This window comes from Primulina tabacum, unplaced genomic scaffold (genome assembly GCF_025594145.1).
Source record: "Primulina tabacum isolate GXHZ01 unplaced genomic scaffold, ASM2559414v2 Contig638, whole genome shotgun sequence".
In the NCBI taxonomy this organism is placed as follows: Eukaryota; Viridiplantae; Streptophyta; class Magnoliopsida; order Lamiales; family Gesneriaceae; genus Primulina; species Primulina tabacum.
Window position 1 is genome coordinate 18,107 of NW_027459822.1, and position 17,051 is coordinate 35,157.

The 17,051-nt window shown below is 40.8% G+C and overlaps 1 protein-coding gene and 2 pseudogenes across 1 annotated transcript; all 3 read right to left on the bottom strand.

The window, feature by feature from the left end:
• Positions 1 to 484: 484 nt before the first annotated feature.
• Positions 485 to 5,120, bottom strand: LOC142534647 (molybdenum cofactor sulfurase-like; annotated as a pseudogene).
• A 306-nt stretch (positions 5,121 to 5,426) lies between these two features.
• LOC142534640 (alkane hydroxylase MAH1-like) lies at positions 5,427 to 6,714 on the bottom strand (annotated as a pseudogene).
• A 1,298-nt stretch (positions 6,715 to 8,012) lies between these two features.
• LOC142534642 (putative LRR receptor-like serine/threonine-protein kinase At1g56140) lies at positions 8,013 to 10,289 on the bottom strand. The gene is made up of 7 exons (XM_075641499.1): positions 10,149 to 10,289; positions 9,896 to 10,060; positions 9,585 to 9,703; positions 9,223 to 9,439; positions 8,902 to 9,133; positions 8,665 to 8,815; positions 8,013 to 8,576 (listed from the first exon to the last, which is right to left on the bottom strand). The coding sequence occupies exons 1-7, from the start codon at positions 10,156 to 10,158 to the stop codon at positions 8,205 to 8,207; spliced, it is 1,266 nt and encodes a 421-aa protein (XP_075497614.1). The 5' UTR covers positions 10,159 to 10,289; the 3' UTR covers positions 8,013 to 8,204.
• Between the last annotated feature and the right edge of the window lie 6,762 nt (positions 10,290 to 17,051).

A 17,051-nucleotide genomic window follows, 5' to 3' on the forward strand; every position in this document is an offset into this window, starting at 1 on the left:
TTAAAACCGTCGCAAATTTTGAATCGGCGACCGTGTTTTAAACCGTCGCTATTGCCGACGGTTTTTAAACAGTCGCTATTAGCGACGGATTTTGAAAACCGTCGCTAATAAGCCAACGTGGATCTCAATCCGTGCTTCGTAAGCACGATTTGCCGTATTTCTGCAAACATTTTTTTTTTACATTAATTTTGAAAAAAAAAATTTTTTTACATTATTTTAAAAAAAAACCCTCCTTCCTGCTATATAGAATGAAGCTATATTATTTCATTTTCATAGTTTTATCAGTAAAGTTTCTATGGAAACATTGTTATTTTGAAATATTTTTTATTTTAAAAAAACTAAATAAATTATTCCCTTTTGAAAAATAAATATTCGTCTCCATGCTGATATATCCATCAAAGAACTTAGAATATTTGTTTCTATCGTCGAGGATAGTGCCCGTACCAACTCAATTTATTTATTTTAAAACAAATTTTAGTTTGAAATGTAATATAAATGTACTCAAAATATGATTTTAAAATAAATTAATTTGGTTTAAAACAAGAATACTAAATTTGTTGTACACAACGTGATAGAAGGATGCAGCTTGAATCCTTACAGGAAACTATATGCTAGTCTGTGTTGGCAAATATTTCTTGTCCCACACAGAGCCATTCATCTTGTCCCTGCGCATATTAACAGCAAAAGAAACAGTGGTTATATGCTATTAGAATGAAGAGCGAAACTATCGCAGCGCATACTTTACAAATCTGACCTTTATTCTTCTGTAAGATGCTATGGTAGCTAATGGCTCGTTGGATCTATGAACAGTACCATCTTTTGCAGTCATATTTATCATCTGACACCGGTTGCAACCACCCAATGACTGCACAAGCAAACACGTACACAAGAACATAACAACTAGAATCCTTACAAAGATGCATGCCTTCTTCACGTCTTTGAATAGGTAACAGGGTAAATACACCCGTAAAGACAACTATTCACCAGCGCGTCTAGTATTCGTGGGCTCTCGAAAGCAAAGATTCCACACAATGACTATGCTAGCAACTACTTTGGATGAACACTTGTTTCACGTGAATAATTAACTCACTAGCTACAAAAGTCTTTTGCCTATAATCCAACCAGAGACACGGCACTACATGATTATCATTCCTTGATTAATTTTCCCATGCTCTAGAAATTTCCTTGTCAAAATAAAAAATTCCAAGAGTTATTAGCATTCATCTTGGTACGACTGAAATCTAAAAGCAAACAGAATCTCAAAGAGAAGTTGGGAAATTCCAACTCCGAATGTTAATTTTTGTAAATCTTGAAATACTATATGTTAAACCCACCGTGAAATTTTGGTATCCAATCTTTATACTTCTCCATCTATCTTCTGTAGAGGGTTCACCACAAGACACAACTAAGTAGGGCCGGAATCTGGATGGAGAGACTTAGATAAACCGCCCACGGGAGCTATTTTGCAATTCTGCTACAAAGATAAAACATATAGGTTGGGTTTTTTTTAAAAAATCAACTTTTGTTTGTGTCCAACACTTGGAAATGACATGAAACTCACACTTATTGAAACATGTCGGATACTCCAAAAAAGTGCCCAAATACTTGGTATTTCGGTCAGTGTTACAAGCAGTGTTCTAAATGGCGGTCGAGGCGGCCCTCGACGGCACCGCCTATGCATGAGGCGGGTGTTTTAGGCGGCCCAAGCTATACGGCGTTGGGGAGGTGGGTCGAGGCGGCTTGAGGCGACGAGCAGGCGGGTCGAGGCGGGGCAAGGCGGCGACTAGACGGGCGAGGGGGCGAGCAGGCGGGCGAGTCAGTCAAGATTTTTAAGTTGTAGTTAACAATTTTAAAAACGTAGTCAACAATTTTAAAAACCTAGTCAAAGTTAACTAATTTTAAATATCAAAACCTTAACATACCTCACTTTCTTTATTTTATTTTTGGTTTTCACTCTCAACTCTCAAGTCTCAACCACCACATACAATCTGCCGCATTTTATTAATTGCACATTATCTAGATGATATTATATTTTGTGTTTAACATTATTTAATTGCACATTTTACATAAAAATGATGACTATTTGTGATTATATTGCATGATTATTTATGATTATCTACGATTATCTACAAAAAAATAATTAAAAAAATTCAACCACCTAGGCACTGCCTGAGCACCGCCTAGGCGGCCGAGGCGGTAGGCGGTCACCGACCGCCCCGCCACCGCCTCCCGCCATTGACAACCTTGGTTACAAGGACAACGTAAAAAAGATCAAAACACTGTACCAAGACTCCGTTACCTAAAAGTTTGAGTAGGAATTCATCATCGCCGTCTAACAGGACATTTATGAAATCGATAATTACATGTGTGTGGGTGACAATAAGTTCTTCTATACCTGTATATTGCACACATGGTAAACTTGTTGAGGACTTTGAACCCATGATGAAGAGATGCAATGCTGAGAAATGATGTAGTTCCATCCTCAAGGTATTCCTCAATACCATGTCTTCTTTTATAAATGTCAATATCTGCAATGGATGCAGCCACTGTGCCTGACAGAGTTCTATGTAAGCAAGTGGCACTGCAATCAAATATAGATGTAAATAGGAGAGCAGGCCTAAGAACAAACCTTCAGTAAAATAAGTCTTCTTCAATAAATTTGCATGTTCTGTATAACACATATATATCAGGGGTTAATTTGTTGGTTCAAATCACTAGAAAAATATTCAGGAACCCATAATGATCACCACCCTGTCGGACAGCAACCTTACCATTTTGGATTATAAGAGCTCCAATTCAATCGGATATCCAAATAGCTGACGAAACCAAAAAAGATCATTAGAAGCTATCATTTTTTAATATAGACCAATATAGAGAGCTTAAATGAGCACCTTATAGAATGAGCAGACAACAAAGTCTGCCTTGTATTTAGATAAATCGGGCAGTGTTGTTGCACTTCCTTTTGTAGCATCAATGACAACCATCCAGTGCCCTCTGTCATAGGCATCAAAGCCACAAAACATACAAGGGAGTCTAATTCCACATTCACAATAGAAAAAATTTCAAAAAAATTCCATATTGGATGAAGACAAAAACAATCTATGGATAACCAATGGTTTCACAATTTTTAGTCCGCCAATCATCCTGTTAAATAAGATGCCAAATCTAGGAATTCACCTTCGAGGCGTAAAAGTTCCGGAGATTTCATATGAATCTACCTTGATAACATTTACAAGGTCAAGATTAAATCTCTGACCAGAAAAGTTGCATTCTGAAGGAAATGCAAATAAAGTGTATGTGTGCCTGTAACACCAACAGAAAAACAAATTAGATCATGTCGAGACATAAAATGATTCTTCTTTCCTCTCAATCTCTCCCTGCTCCATCGAGGAATAACAAAAAATAAATCGAATGCAAATATTTCTAAAAACTTCACAAAGTGCTGCAGTCCAAGAAAATCGTTCATGATTCTCTACAAACACCAAGATTCGGCATTCATGCTAAGTTCAAGTTCCGTCAAAGTAAAGCATATAAGAATTCCAGGAAAACGGTCAGAGTAAAAATTTGGAAATACTTAAATTAATCCTAGCTGGGAAATAACGCACAGATAACTTAACTGGTAAACTCCTTTTTTCCACACCAAGCTTCTCCACTTTTGTACATGGTGTGGTGAAATATTCACCGCAGATTTACTACTACATCGTTATTGTGTACGGAATTCGCTTCAACGTCTACATACATAATTATTGCCGATTATGACTTATGATTAAGTGACATTCTCGGTTCTACATAAATTTTTATAAGAAATCAATAGCAAGTATTTTGCATGTGCCTGATAACAGATACTTCTTGTCATTCAAAAAGAAGGAGACTCCCTAATCCCAAGGACACTGTTATGATTCTCCATGGTATACATAAAATTACTTCGGTTGCTCCACGGAAACGTTTTGCCAACCAGTTTCAGTGCCGCTGTTGCCCCAAGGTAAAGACGCATTTATACTCTCCAGGGGAGGCATTAAAGAAATCAAGGACCTGCCCAACATCATAAACTGCCGTGAAATAAATTTTGGAATATAACCAATACTATGATCAGGAAAAAGATATACAACAAAGGGAGACCCCAAAATAAAGCCTCACCTGCCGGCGCCTAACCAACAATGTCGCTGGTCGTCAAGCTACAGTTGTTCAGGCTATCTAATAGAATTCGTAAATGAGGAATCGTGTATAACTTAAGCATTGCAACCAAAAAGTAAACTTTTTGACCCTTTGTGAAAAAGAAAAGGATACGGGGATTCCCAGAGAGTGTGGAATTGAAATCCTTGAAAACGGCTTCCATTTGTAACTCGGAATACAAAGTTGCTCCAGCATGGTCCAAATACACTACCTCTACAGAGCCCAACGCCACAGTACATCAATAACAATAACAACCATTAACAAATATAAAGTAACTACTTCCAAATTATGGATTGAGAATCAAGAAGTTTTCTTTTCTTCTCTTAAACACAAACATAGGGTGAAAGGACAATTTCAAAGATAAAACTAGGTATCTCTATCAAATTTTATTGTGGCAAAACCAAGAGCGGGTACTTTTATTTCAAATCATGAATCTTAGAGATCTTCTCTCTCATACAAAATAATTTCAAGAGTTCAAAGATAGTAATTCCGAACTCCGGTTTATTTTAATACCCGCGATCTTTGATAACATCTTTACACAATGAATCAAAATATCTGACTAAGAATCGTGAAACTTGAATTTATTTCTTTGCGGATCACTTCAAACAAATAAAAGCGGAAAATTGAACCCAAAAGAAAAAGAAGCAAACCTTTCAATCTTTTGAATTCGTTAGCCCTTAAATCATCCATGCTTTTTCGAGTACCAGGATACCCATAATCTCCGCCGAACTCCTTCAAGAATCGTTCTTTTTCTGGGTCAGTGTTCATCTTCAGATTCTTGACTAAAAACAACTCTCGATAATGGAAGATTCTGAGGAAAGATCATAAACAAGTTGCTAAAATTCATTGGTGAACTATGATGATGACCAGATTGCCAAACAAATATTTAATTTAAAAATTAAAAGTATTTTTTATCATTAATTTCAATATTTCGCCTTCTTAACCTGCGAAATTACTGAATTGTTATTTTTACGATATAATTATTGATTATACAATACAACTTATTAAACATGTTTTTTAAATGAAATTATAATATTTGAAAGAGTTTATTTCAAGTGTTTATAAATTTTTAGTAATTACAATATTTCGAAATTGCTGGTAAAAGTTTCTTCAAAAACGACCTTAATTAATCAAATTATGACTTAATAATAATACTATAATCATAAAACCAAATCATTGATTTCAATAAAAGTCGTTAAACAACATGGTTAATAATAAAACTAATAAAATATCAACTCTTAGTATGTATTTGAATTATTTCTAATATGACTTTACAATTATGGTATAAATAGGATCCATCGAGCATTATTTTTTTCCACTATTTATGAATTTTAATATTAATATTTAGAACCTTCATTTTCAAGCCATGTTTCATGTGAAGTATCACCGAATTACTCGGGCATATCGGATGATTCTTGACAACGTCGAACTTGAAACAGCTGATGATTGAAGCTGCAACGATCTTCAGTTGAAGGAACGACATTTCCTTGCCCAAACAACTCCTTGGCCCTGCATTGAAGGCTGTAAACTTGAACGATGGCTCGGTTTTGATCCGTCCCTGATCAGAAATCCATCTCCCCGGATTGAACTCAAGGCAATCTCGGCCCCATATTGATTCCATCCGCCCCATGGAATAATAGGAGAGAACTGTCTTTGTATTCGGGTTGATCGGATGTCCACTTGGAAGGGTGTCAGGTTTCAGAGGAGCTTTGTGCTGTAAACCCACTGGTGGGAAGAGGCGCAGCAACCAGTTTCTTGAGCTTATCTGTGTCGGACACTTCCCATTTTCCAGTTTCACATACTGGTAAATTTGTCAAGATCTCGTGCCGAATCTTGTTTTCTACCACAGGGTTTGTTGCTAGCAGCCAAACGAACCAAGTAAGTGCTGCACTTACTGTATCCTTACCTGCAAAGATTAAATTCAACATTGTATCTTTCCACGTTTGTTCGGAAATACTATTTGGTGCATCAGAATCACCCTTTTCTGCTAGTTCTAATCTCATGTAACTTGTTAGCAAGTCAAGATCATGATCATTATCATCTGTCAAAAATTGCTCAGATCCGTTCTTTTCTTGGCGTTTCAATGATATACAATAAGATAAAAATCGATCATGAATTTTCTTAGCTTCAGTCAACTTCTTTTCTGTTCCAATCTGAAGCCACCGTTCAAGCTTCCATAATGAACGGGGAAGCGTATGCCTGCGCAGGACTGCTTTTGGGTGGTCACAAGGCACAGAGCCCTACAAGTACAAACTATACAAACAAAGAGACAATGGTGCCCCTTGTGGCATCTCGACATGGTATATTGCACTAAACGATATATTAGGCAAGTCCAAAATTATACAATACTCTCAAGCCGTTATTCTAAAGTGTTGAGAATATAATAATTATCGTTAATTTGGTGCACTTGATGATGGTGGGACGATGCATAATTTTTTATTCATCTCGAGTTTATCTCGTTTTTTAATCATCTCAATTTCATCAATTGATTGATGATGCCACTATATGCGAGTTGCATCAGACATCTTTCTCCGTCCACATGACGAGCATATGATATGAATGAAATTTTAATATTATATCAGTTGATAATAAGATTGGTTTAGATTTTGCACGAGTATTTAAAATATGATAAAATAATAAACAAAACAATCATTGCAAACAAGTTAAAAATATATCAAACAATATATAATTTATCGTATTTGTATTCTTCTTTATTTTATCATACTTATTACTCATCTCATTTTTAGTACCAAACTATAAATAAATGTTAAATATTAACTCCTAAAACATCCATTATAAAGCATTAAGCACCCATTAACATGATTGGTGAAGCCTTCGTAATTAAAGCACAATAAATTAAATTAAATGTGTAAATAGTTTATATATTTTTTGTACTAGCCGTCAACACACGTGTTATGTGAACATAATATTCGTAGACATAAAAATAGTATTTTGTTATTACAATTTTTCAATTGTATGTAATTAATTTATTTTGAAATGACAGGAAAAAAAATAGAAATATCTATAAATATATCAAATAATAAATAATTTGTATAAAATGAGACATTGAAGAGAGAAAATTAGGAAGACTGAAAATGATAAAAATTGAAAGTTTGATGGATATTTGTATTATATAATTTGTTCTACTCCTTGTACAGTAATTGAAAGATATTTTTGCTTGTATATTTAGATAATCGAATTTATTTTTAAAAAATATTTAACAGAAAGAAAAAGCATATGTTATAACACAAAAATTTATGTGAGATTATCTTATAGGTAAATTTTGTGAGACAGATCTCCAACTCGATCTATAAAAAGTATTACATTTTATGTCTAAATTATTATTTTTTACTTCAAAGTATCATTTTTTATTAGTTATGTTGTGAATAAATATTTTGTAATAAATTTTAGTTTGAGTGAAAAATATTATTTTTTATGTCAAAAAATATATTATGTAATATATGATTATTTGAGTGAAAAAATATTATTTTTAATGTTAAAAATATTATTTTTCAGTGCAGGTATTGACTGAATTGATCGCCTCACAAATATAGATCCGTGAAGCCGTTGCAAAAGAGAACATATGGTTTATCTGACTAGCATGGTTTGCATACTACTATATTAGCCTAAGAATTTATTCTGTTTGCACCGTAGGGTAGCAGTTGCGAATTTCTATCATCATAAAAAAATTTGCCAATGAATTTAAGAATTTCATCAATTTTCTTGAATTAAAAATGATTTGTTATGAACAAAAAAATGCGATATAGATTATGGTAAACTCTACTCAAAATTTTGAATGAATGGGCGATGCTTATTGGAACATGGGTACGAAAGTTTTTGCAGAACATGAGATGCTACGATCAAGAATCTAATTTGAGCATTTTAGTCATGTGCGGCGCGGCGACTTCGGAAAAAAATGAAACAACGATCAATTCTTGATAAATCATCCTTCTATATCTATCAGAACACCAATAAAAAAAACATTAAGAGAAGAGAGATCAGACGATGTGGAAATTGGAATCAAGAATCCATCATCTGCCCTCACCAATAAACTCGTGAAGTATGGGTTTAGCTGGATCTGTGGGTGAATAAGTCCCTGAGCCTGATACCATGGTTGTGCTATTTGTCGAATTGATACGGCTGTTCTCCGTGCCCGATACCAATGTTGTCTCATCATTAAACTTCCAGTCAGTTAGATAACTGGGCCTTGTGACAACAGAAGCCACCTCGACATCTCCAGAAAGCATGGCCACCACACGAGACATCGAGGGACGCAGGCCTGGGGATGCTTGAGTGCATAGAAGAGCTACACCGATGATTGTTCTTACTTCATTGGGGTTGAATGTGTGTAAAGAAGAGTCGACCAGATCTATTTCTTTGTCACTTTCATAAAGGCTCCATGCCTGAAATTTTGCACTCATAAGGGAAGCTATGATATTCGGTGGTGGCTGATAATATGCACAAAGGTCGAAAACTAAAGAAGAACAATACCCATTCAAGAAGATAAATCCTGTCAATTTCCAAATTCGAGTCAGAATTTGGCCTTCCGCTGACTATCTCCAGAGCTACAACCCCAAAGCTAAATACATCAGCCTTTTCTGTGAGATGTCCACGCATGGCATACTCCGGAGCAAGATACCCGCTGCCCGAGTTTAAATAAAAATCGATTCAAGAGACATGCTTTGTATCTGTGTCCTAATTATTAAGAGAGACAACGTGGTATCTTACATTGTTCCTGCGACTCGAGTGCTTATATGGGTCTTTTTGTCGTCGAACAATTTGGCGAGGCCAAAATCAGAAAGTTTTGGAGTGAGATCAGAATCAAGCAGAATGTTGCTGGCCTTCACATCTCTGTGCACGATTCTCAGTCGAGATTCTTCGTGTAGATAAGTTAGACCCATGGCCACTCCCAAGCATATGTCATAGCGTGTTGCCCAATCAAGATATAAACTTTTACTCCCTGTTCCACCAACAGGCAACTTAAATTCCAGTTCAAAATGCTAGCTCTAGTTAAAAATAGAATATGAACCTTCAAACATCCAATTATACCGATTCCAAATAGTAGTTGATCAAGACTCTTGTTTTTTAGATACTCGTATACAAGCAATCTTTTATTCCCTTCAATGCAACATCCATACAATTTAACAAGATTGCGATGTTGCACAGCAGAAATAGTAGCAATCTCGGCCACAAACTGACCCTTTCCTTGATGTGATGTAACAGACAATTGTTTAACCGCAACTACTCTTCCATCAACAAGTGTTCCCTATTAGTCAATAAAAGAAGGTTATTTAAGTTTCTCCATTCGAGAATAAGATATGTTTGTCCACAATTCCATGTATGGTGTGTAAAAAAACCAAATAAACATAATGAAACAACACACGTCGAGGTGACTTAAAATAGCATATTACCTTGTAAACAGATCCAAATCCTCCCTCCCCGAGCTTATTAACAGGATTGAAGTCATCTGTTGCAGTTTTAAGTTCAACGAAACTGAACGTGTAAGGCCGTGTATCAATCCCCAATAACTCTGCAAATTCATTGCAACATGTTGCTATCTTTCGGTTTGGCAAGATGACGAATTCTTGATTTGGCTATTGATACTCTTCCATGGTTTTAAGCCTATTGATTACTTTTTCTCAAAAAAAGAGGAGATCAGATGGAAGCATCTGATTTCTCCCACATTGTACTTAAATAGTCTACTGTATTTTTCCGTTCATACCTTCATCCACAAAGTTTTTCTGAATTTTCCTTCTCCAGAAAAGGTAGAATATCACAAGAATAGAAAGCAAGCTTGCGGCTCTAACTGCAACAGAAATCCCCACGATAAAACCAGTTCGGTTCTTCTTCTGACTAGGAGGCTTGTTTGCAACAGTTGGAATGAAATCTGTATTCCACATGGTGGTCAATTGACATGAAGAAATTAGGGTAGAAATTTTTGCATGGGTAGTCATGTTATAAGGATTTGTACCTACCTGCTGGCATCGCACTTATGGCTTGTATTAAAGGTCCGTAAGTCCCATGTGAAGGTACACAGCAAGTTCCTTTTCCAGCCCAAAACAGATGGATTTCGATATAGTTTTCCGACACTTGGACTTCGAAGTCCTTCGCAAAAGCTCTTAAAGAGCCAACCTCTTTTTGTATGTCAAAGTCTTTCCACTCTAGATTCACCTGGAGAACATAAACAACAGAAACAACTAAGAAAAATGCTCATCCATTTATTCTCCTTTTTTTTAGATCATTACAGTGGGTGACTTACAACTTAGTTCATTAAAAGCGCGGAAAGAATAAGATTCTTTGGCAGGTACTTTTTTAGTTCTATAATACCTGGACGTATATATCAAAAACACGTCGTCCAAGACTCCTCCAAGTCACACTACCAAATGTCACTATCTCTGCAAATTGGAGTTTCACCGTGTAGTTACTGATACCCCATGGATGAGCCCATCAAGATCTGGCCCAAACCCCCGGCCCATATCTAAGGCCCACAGGTAGCCCACAGGTGAAGGGCCCATGACAAGCCCATGTATTCTCCTATAAATACCAGGTTTGAGCGTACGATATGGCATTCACTATATTATTTTCAGCAGCGCCCTTAGCTGCTCCCCCATATATCCTCAGTCTCTGACTTGAGCGTCGGAGGGGCTACGCCAGGATACCCTCCTGGCCCCCTCCTAACGGTCTTATTTGTGATTTCAGGCCCAGGGTAATTTTGAAGCCCGTGTCTGGATTAGTGACGCTTGCGTGGATCGGACCCTAAATTTCCCGTGAGTATCACTTTGGCGCCGTCTGTGGGAACTTTTGAGTTAAGACGTAGAGATGGTAGGGAGGAGAGGGAGTGGAAGAGCCACCTCAGCATCATCGCGTCCTCGGAGGGGACCCGAACCATCTCGCGCTGAGGCGGGACAGGAACAACCGCATCTTGAGACGAGACAAGAACAACCTCGTCAAGAGGCCAGAACTGAGCAGCCCATCCACGAGACGAGGGCCGAGCAAACCCGTCCCAATGAGAATGTGGGAAACTTGACCCTGGAACAGCTGGGCCAATTTATCACCCGAACAGTGGATGAGGCCATGAAGAGGAATCAAGAGTCTATGTTTGTAGAGGAACAAGCCGCCCATCAGGAGCGGGAGGAAAATGTTGAGGTCCATCATAGCAGGGTTGAAGAGACGCAACCCCTCCAGAGTGGGGAGATTAGTGAGATGGGAGAGATGTGGAAAGAGATAAGGAGGTTGAGGGAGCAGGTGGGAAGCAGGGCGCCGGTACCCAAGAGAGGAAGCCCTTTTTCACTAGCCATCTTGGAGGAAGGGCTTCCTCCGAATTTCCGACAATCAAACGTTGGAGAGTATGACGGACATACAGACCCTGAGGAACACTTGGGGAGATTTGAGAATGCGGCTCTGTTGCACCAATATTCGGACGGAGTCAGATGCAGGGTGTTTCTGGGCACGTTGGTGAGGTCAGCCCAGCAATGGTTTAATACCCTGCAGCCCAACTCCATACAATCGTTCGAGGATTTCTCTGCAGCCTTCTTGCACCGATTTGCCAGCAGCAAGAGGCATCAAAAGAACTATTTGAGTTTGTTTGTGATGAAACAACAAGAGGCTGAAACGTTGCGGGAGTTTGTCCAGCGCTTCAACACTGCAGCACTAGAAATACCATCGGCTACCCCTGACATCATGATAAGTGCCTTTACACAAGGACTAAGGGGAGGAGAGTTTTTTAAGTCGTTGGTCAAGAAGCCTCCGTCGAGCTATGATGATTTGTTGGCTCGAGCTGAGAAATATGTCAACCTGGAGGATGCTCAACGATACAGGAGGATGGAAAACCGGCCCGGAGGAAGTAGGGTGGAGGGAGCCGAGAGAGGTGGAAAGAAGAGGGGTGCAGGGGAAAGAGATGAGGACAGAACCAAAGATAGAAGACAATTCTCATCACATGTTCCTCTGAATAGGAGTCGGGATAAGGTGATGGAGGTGAGGGAGTCGGGGGAGAGGGGGGAGAAGTCGCAGAGGGTCGAGAGCAGTGCTCGACCTCCGCCACGGGGTAGACAAGAAGGGTCCTCGTCTGGGAGTGAGCTGAGATCTCGCCCGTCTTCTAGGCGGGGTCGAGGCCCTCCATGGATACATCCGAGGATCGAAGAGCCGAGGAGAGAGGGTCGAGGTCAGGATGTCCCTCGGGAGCCCGCTGAACCGAGGAGGAGAACGAATGAGGATAATCACCCGACGAGAGGAATGATTCATATGATCTCGGGGGGTGCTACTGATGGGGATTCCGGGCGAGCGCGGAAGGCGCATGGGAGGAGGTTGGAGAATTTTGAAATATCGAGGAGTGCGAACTTACCCCATGATCCTGTCATCAGTTTTGGGCCAGAGGATCTCCGAGGCATTGTGGCTCCTCATAACGATGCCTTGGTGGTGACGACCACCGTTGCCAATTACGATGTGGCACGAATCTTTATTGATAATGGAAGCTCTGTTAATATCCTGTTCAAGAGTACTCTGGATCAGATGAAGGTGGAAGGATTTGAGTTTGAACCAATCTCCACTCCTCTATATGGGTTCGCAGGACATGCCATCCCACCGCTGGGTCAAATTGTCCTTCCTTTATCTTTGGGACATGAGCCTCGGCGGGTGACCAAGATGACGACATTTACTGTGGTGGACACCCCATCCGCTTACAATGGAATTCTGGGGCGACCGGCCCTAAAAGATTTCAGAGCTGTAGCGTCCACGTATCATCAGAAGTTGAAGTTTCCAGTGGGGAGGGAGGTTGGAGTCTTATGTGGGGACCAGAAAGTCGCTCGTCGGTGTTATGAGGGGATAGTGAAAGAAGAGGGGAAGAGGGCACGTGTGGAGGTCAATATGATTAGAAGGGGGCGAAGCGGGTTGCCCGTGGTAAGGAGAGAGGTTCATGAGGTGATGGATGAGAGGCCGGAGATCGTGACATTGGGGCCTGACAAGAAAACTCTAAGAATAGCCCCTGACCTTGACCCAGAGGTAAGGGAAAAACTTATTACTTGTTTACAAGCTAATCTCAACAGGTTCGCTTGGTCAGCCCAAGAGCTCACAGGGACGAGTCCAGATGTAGCAGAACATCGGTTAAACATCTTGCCGAATTCTCGTCCCGTGAAGCAGAAGAAAAGACACTTCGGGCCCGAGAAAGATATAGTTATAAAAAAGGAGGTGGGAGAGTTGCTCAGTGCCGGGCACATTCGAGAGGTACAATTTCCTACTTGGCTCTCGAATGTCGTTCTTGTTCCGAAAAGTTCGGGAAAATGGAGGATGTGTGTGGACTTCAGAGATCTCAACAAGGCATGTCCTAAAGATTGTTATCCCTTGCCGCGGATAGATCAGTTGGTGGACTCCACAGCCGGACACCAGTATTTGTGCATGCTGGACGCTTATCAGGGGTACCATCAAATCCCCTTGGCCGTGGAGGATCAAGATAAAGTAAGTTTCATCACCTCTGAAGGAACTTTCTGTTACGTGGTCATGCCCTTCGGACTAAAAAATGCCGGAGCCACGTATCAGCGGTTGATGGATAAAGTCTTTTCTAAGCAGGTGGGGAGGAATGTGGAAGTATATGTGGATGACATCATGGTAAAGTCTAAGGATTCAGCCCTGCTCATACCTGACTTAGTGGAGACCTTTTCCACCCTCAGGTCCTATGGGCTGAAGTTGAACCCTCAGAAGTGTATATTTGGGGTGAAGAGTGGGAAATTTCTGGGTTATATGGTGACGGAGAGGGGAATTGAGGCTAACCCTGAGAAAGTTCAAGCTATCCAAAATATGGTCTCTCCTCAGGGGCCCAAAGATGTTCAGCAGTTGGCAGGGAGGATTGCTGCGCTGGCACGTTTTATCTCGAGATCCGCCCATAGAAGTTTACCCTTTTTCCGGACCCTGCGAAAGGCGAAAAAATTTGAGTGGGGGCCGGATCGCGAGAAGGCTTTCACAGAACTGAAGGAGTACCTTGCCGAGCTTCCTGTTCTAGCCAAACCGACAGCGGGGGAGCCTTTGTGGGTATACTTATCTGCCACTGAAGGGGCCGTGAGTTCGGTCCTTGTCAAGCTTGATGGATCAGTTCAACAGCCGGTGTACTATGTTTCGCATGCACTCAAGGGGGCAGAGATCCGATACTCGGGTTTGGAAAAATTGGCTTTGGCGTTGGTAATGACAGCCAGACGCTTGAGGCCTTACTTCTTATCTCATCCGATTGTGGTGCTCACTAACAGTCCATTAGGCAGGATTCTCACTCATTCTGATATGTCCGGCCGCCTGGTTAAGTGGACTACGGAGTTGGGAGAATACGACATCCAGTATGAGCCGAGAACAGCTATTAAAGCACAAGCGTTAGCCGATTTTCTGGCTGAGACTGTACATCAGGAGAATGAGGACCCTTGGAAGGTGTATGTGGATGGTTCCTCGTCGAAGGACGGAAGTGGGGTGGGAGTAGTACTGATTTCACCAGCTGGGGAAGAAGTGAAGTTGGCTGTAAGGTTGGACTTTCGAGCATCCAATAATGAGGCAGAGTATGAGGCTGTTTTGGCAGGACTTCGAGCAGCCATAAATGTGGGAGCTACCCGGGTACTTATTTTTTCTGACTCACAGTTGGTAGCGCAACAGATGAAGGGGATGTATGATGTGAAAGATGAGAAGCTTATTGAGTATGCTCGAGAAGTGAACAGAATCAGAGAGAAATTCACAGAGATTACATTTGAACAGATTCCCAGGAAAGAAAATGAAAAGGCAGACACTCTAGCCAAAATGGCTGGAACGATGGGAAGTTGGAAGAATAGAGATGTGGTATTTCAAATCGAACTCACACCTCACACGAGTTCACCTGCAGCTGAGCAAGAAGAAGAGGATTGGAGGGCTGACATAATTGATTACCTGAAAGAGGGAAAGCTTCCTGATAACCCTCGCGAAGCTCATAAATTGAAGATAAAATGTTCACGCTATGTAATGGTTGGGGACGTGTTGTTTAGAACGTCCTTTGCAGGGCCACTTCTTCGGTGCTTAAGTTACAAAGAGGCTGATTATGTGCTCCGAGAAGTTCACGAGGGGTGTTGTGGAAATCATTTAGGGGCTTATGCATTAGCAAGAAAAGTACTGCTCGCCGGTTATTCTTGGCCCTCAGTGCTGCATGATGCTCAAGAATTGGTAATGTCTTGTGATAGTTGTCAACGTCATGCGCGGTTGAATCACCGGCCGGCCGCGATGATGAAGGCTGTCACGGCTGCCTGTCCCTTTGACCAGTGGGGAATGGATATCGTGGGACCTTTTCCTATGGCTCCTGCTCAGAAAAAATTCCTACTGGTAGCAGTTGATTATTTTTCAAAGTGGGTGGAAGCAGAGCCTTTGGCCAGAATCACTGAGAACGACGTCCTGAAATTCTTGTGGAAGAGTATAGTATGCAGGTACGGGGTACCTAGGAGGCTGATATCCGATAATGGGAGACAGTTCCAAGGGGCGAAAATCGAAGCTTGGTGTAAAGAGATGAAGATCCAACAAGTCTTTACCTCTGTAGCTTACCCGCAGAGTAATGGCCAGGTGGAGGTGACTAATCGGACGCTGGTACAGGGTCTGAAAGTTCGACTGTGCAAGGCCAAAGGCAATTGGGTGGATGAGCTACCAAGTGTCTTATGGGCATACCGAACCACTCCGAAAGAGGGAACCAAAGAAACTCCTTTCAGTTTGGTCTACGGTAATGAAGCAGTGCTCCCGGCTGAGATCGGGTTGGAATCGGCAAGGGTGATGTTTTATGACGAGGACAATGGGGCAAGACGCGCTACTGACCTTGATCTTTTGGAAGGAAAGAGGGAGGCTGCCAGCATTCAATTGGAAGCTTATAAGAATCGCATTGCACAGTCTTATAATCGGAGAGTCGTGCAAAAAAACTTTCAGGTGGGTGATTTGGTCCTGAGGAAGGTGCCAGAAGAGCAGAGGGGAAAATTGGACCCAAAGTGGGAGGGTCCCTTCAAGGTGGTCGAGAGGTTGAGCTCTGGAGCCTATTACTTAGAGAATGCGCAAGGCAAAGCTTTGAAGAGGCCTTGGAATGCTTATCACCTTAGGAAGTATTATTCTTGATTCTGTCGTCGATGTATTTTACTTTCTAAACTTTCTTTTGTAATCCATTGGAATTCAATAAAATCAAGTTCTTCTTTTCATTTCATGAATGGTGGTGTATTATGAAAGTGAGAAAAATTAAATTTTCCTGCTAAGGCATCGCCTAGCAGAGGAGCAGAGTTGGGGTGGAGAAAAATTAAATTTTCCTGCTAAGGCATCGCCTAGCGAGGAGCAGAGTTGGGGTGAGAAAATTAAATTTTCCTGCTAAGGCATCGCCTAGCAGAGGAGCAGAGGGGTGAGATGGTGAATTTCTATTTTCCTGCTAAGGTGCACCTAGCAGAGGAGTTAGAGGGTGGTGAGATGTGATTTCTATTTTCCTGCTAAGGTCACCTAGCAGAGGAGTTAGAGGGTGGATGGTGAATTTCTATTTTCCTGCTAAGGCCCTAGCAGAGGAGTTAGAGGGTGTGATGTGATTTTATTTTCCTGCTAAGGTGTCACCTAGCAGAGGAGTTAGAGGGTGTGGTGATTTCTATTTTCCTGCTAAGGTGTCACCTAGCAGAGGAGTTAGAGGGTGGTGTGATTTTATTTTCCTGCTAAGGTGTCACCTGCAGAGGAGTTAGAGGGTGATGGTGATTTCTATTTTCCTGCTAAGGTGTCACCTGCAGAGGAGTTAGAGGGTGATGGTGTTGATTTCTATTTTCCTGCTAAGGTGTCACCTAGCAGAGGAGTTAGAGGGTGGAGATGGTGAATTTCTATTTTCCTGCTAAGGTGTCACCTAGCAGAGGAGTTAGAGGGTGGAGATGGTTGATTTT

Excerpts from the sequence above, each read along its gene's own strand:
- LOC142534642 (XM_075641499.1), bottom strand. Across the intron at positions 9,704-9,895 it reads GAAAAACTTTGTGGATGAAG|AGTTATTGGGGATTGATACA; the intron begins GTATGAACGGAA and ends ATGAATTTGCAG. Across the intron at positions 8,816-8,901 it reads ACTCGAGTCGCAGGAACAAT|CGGGTATCTTGCTCCGGAGT; the intron begins GTAAGATACCAC and ends AAACTCGGGCAG.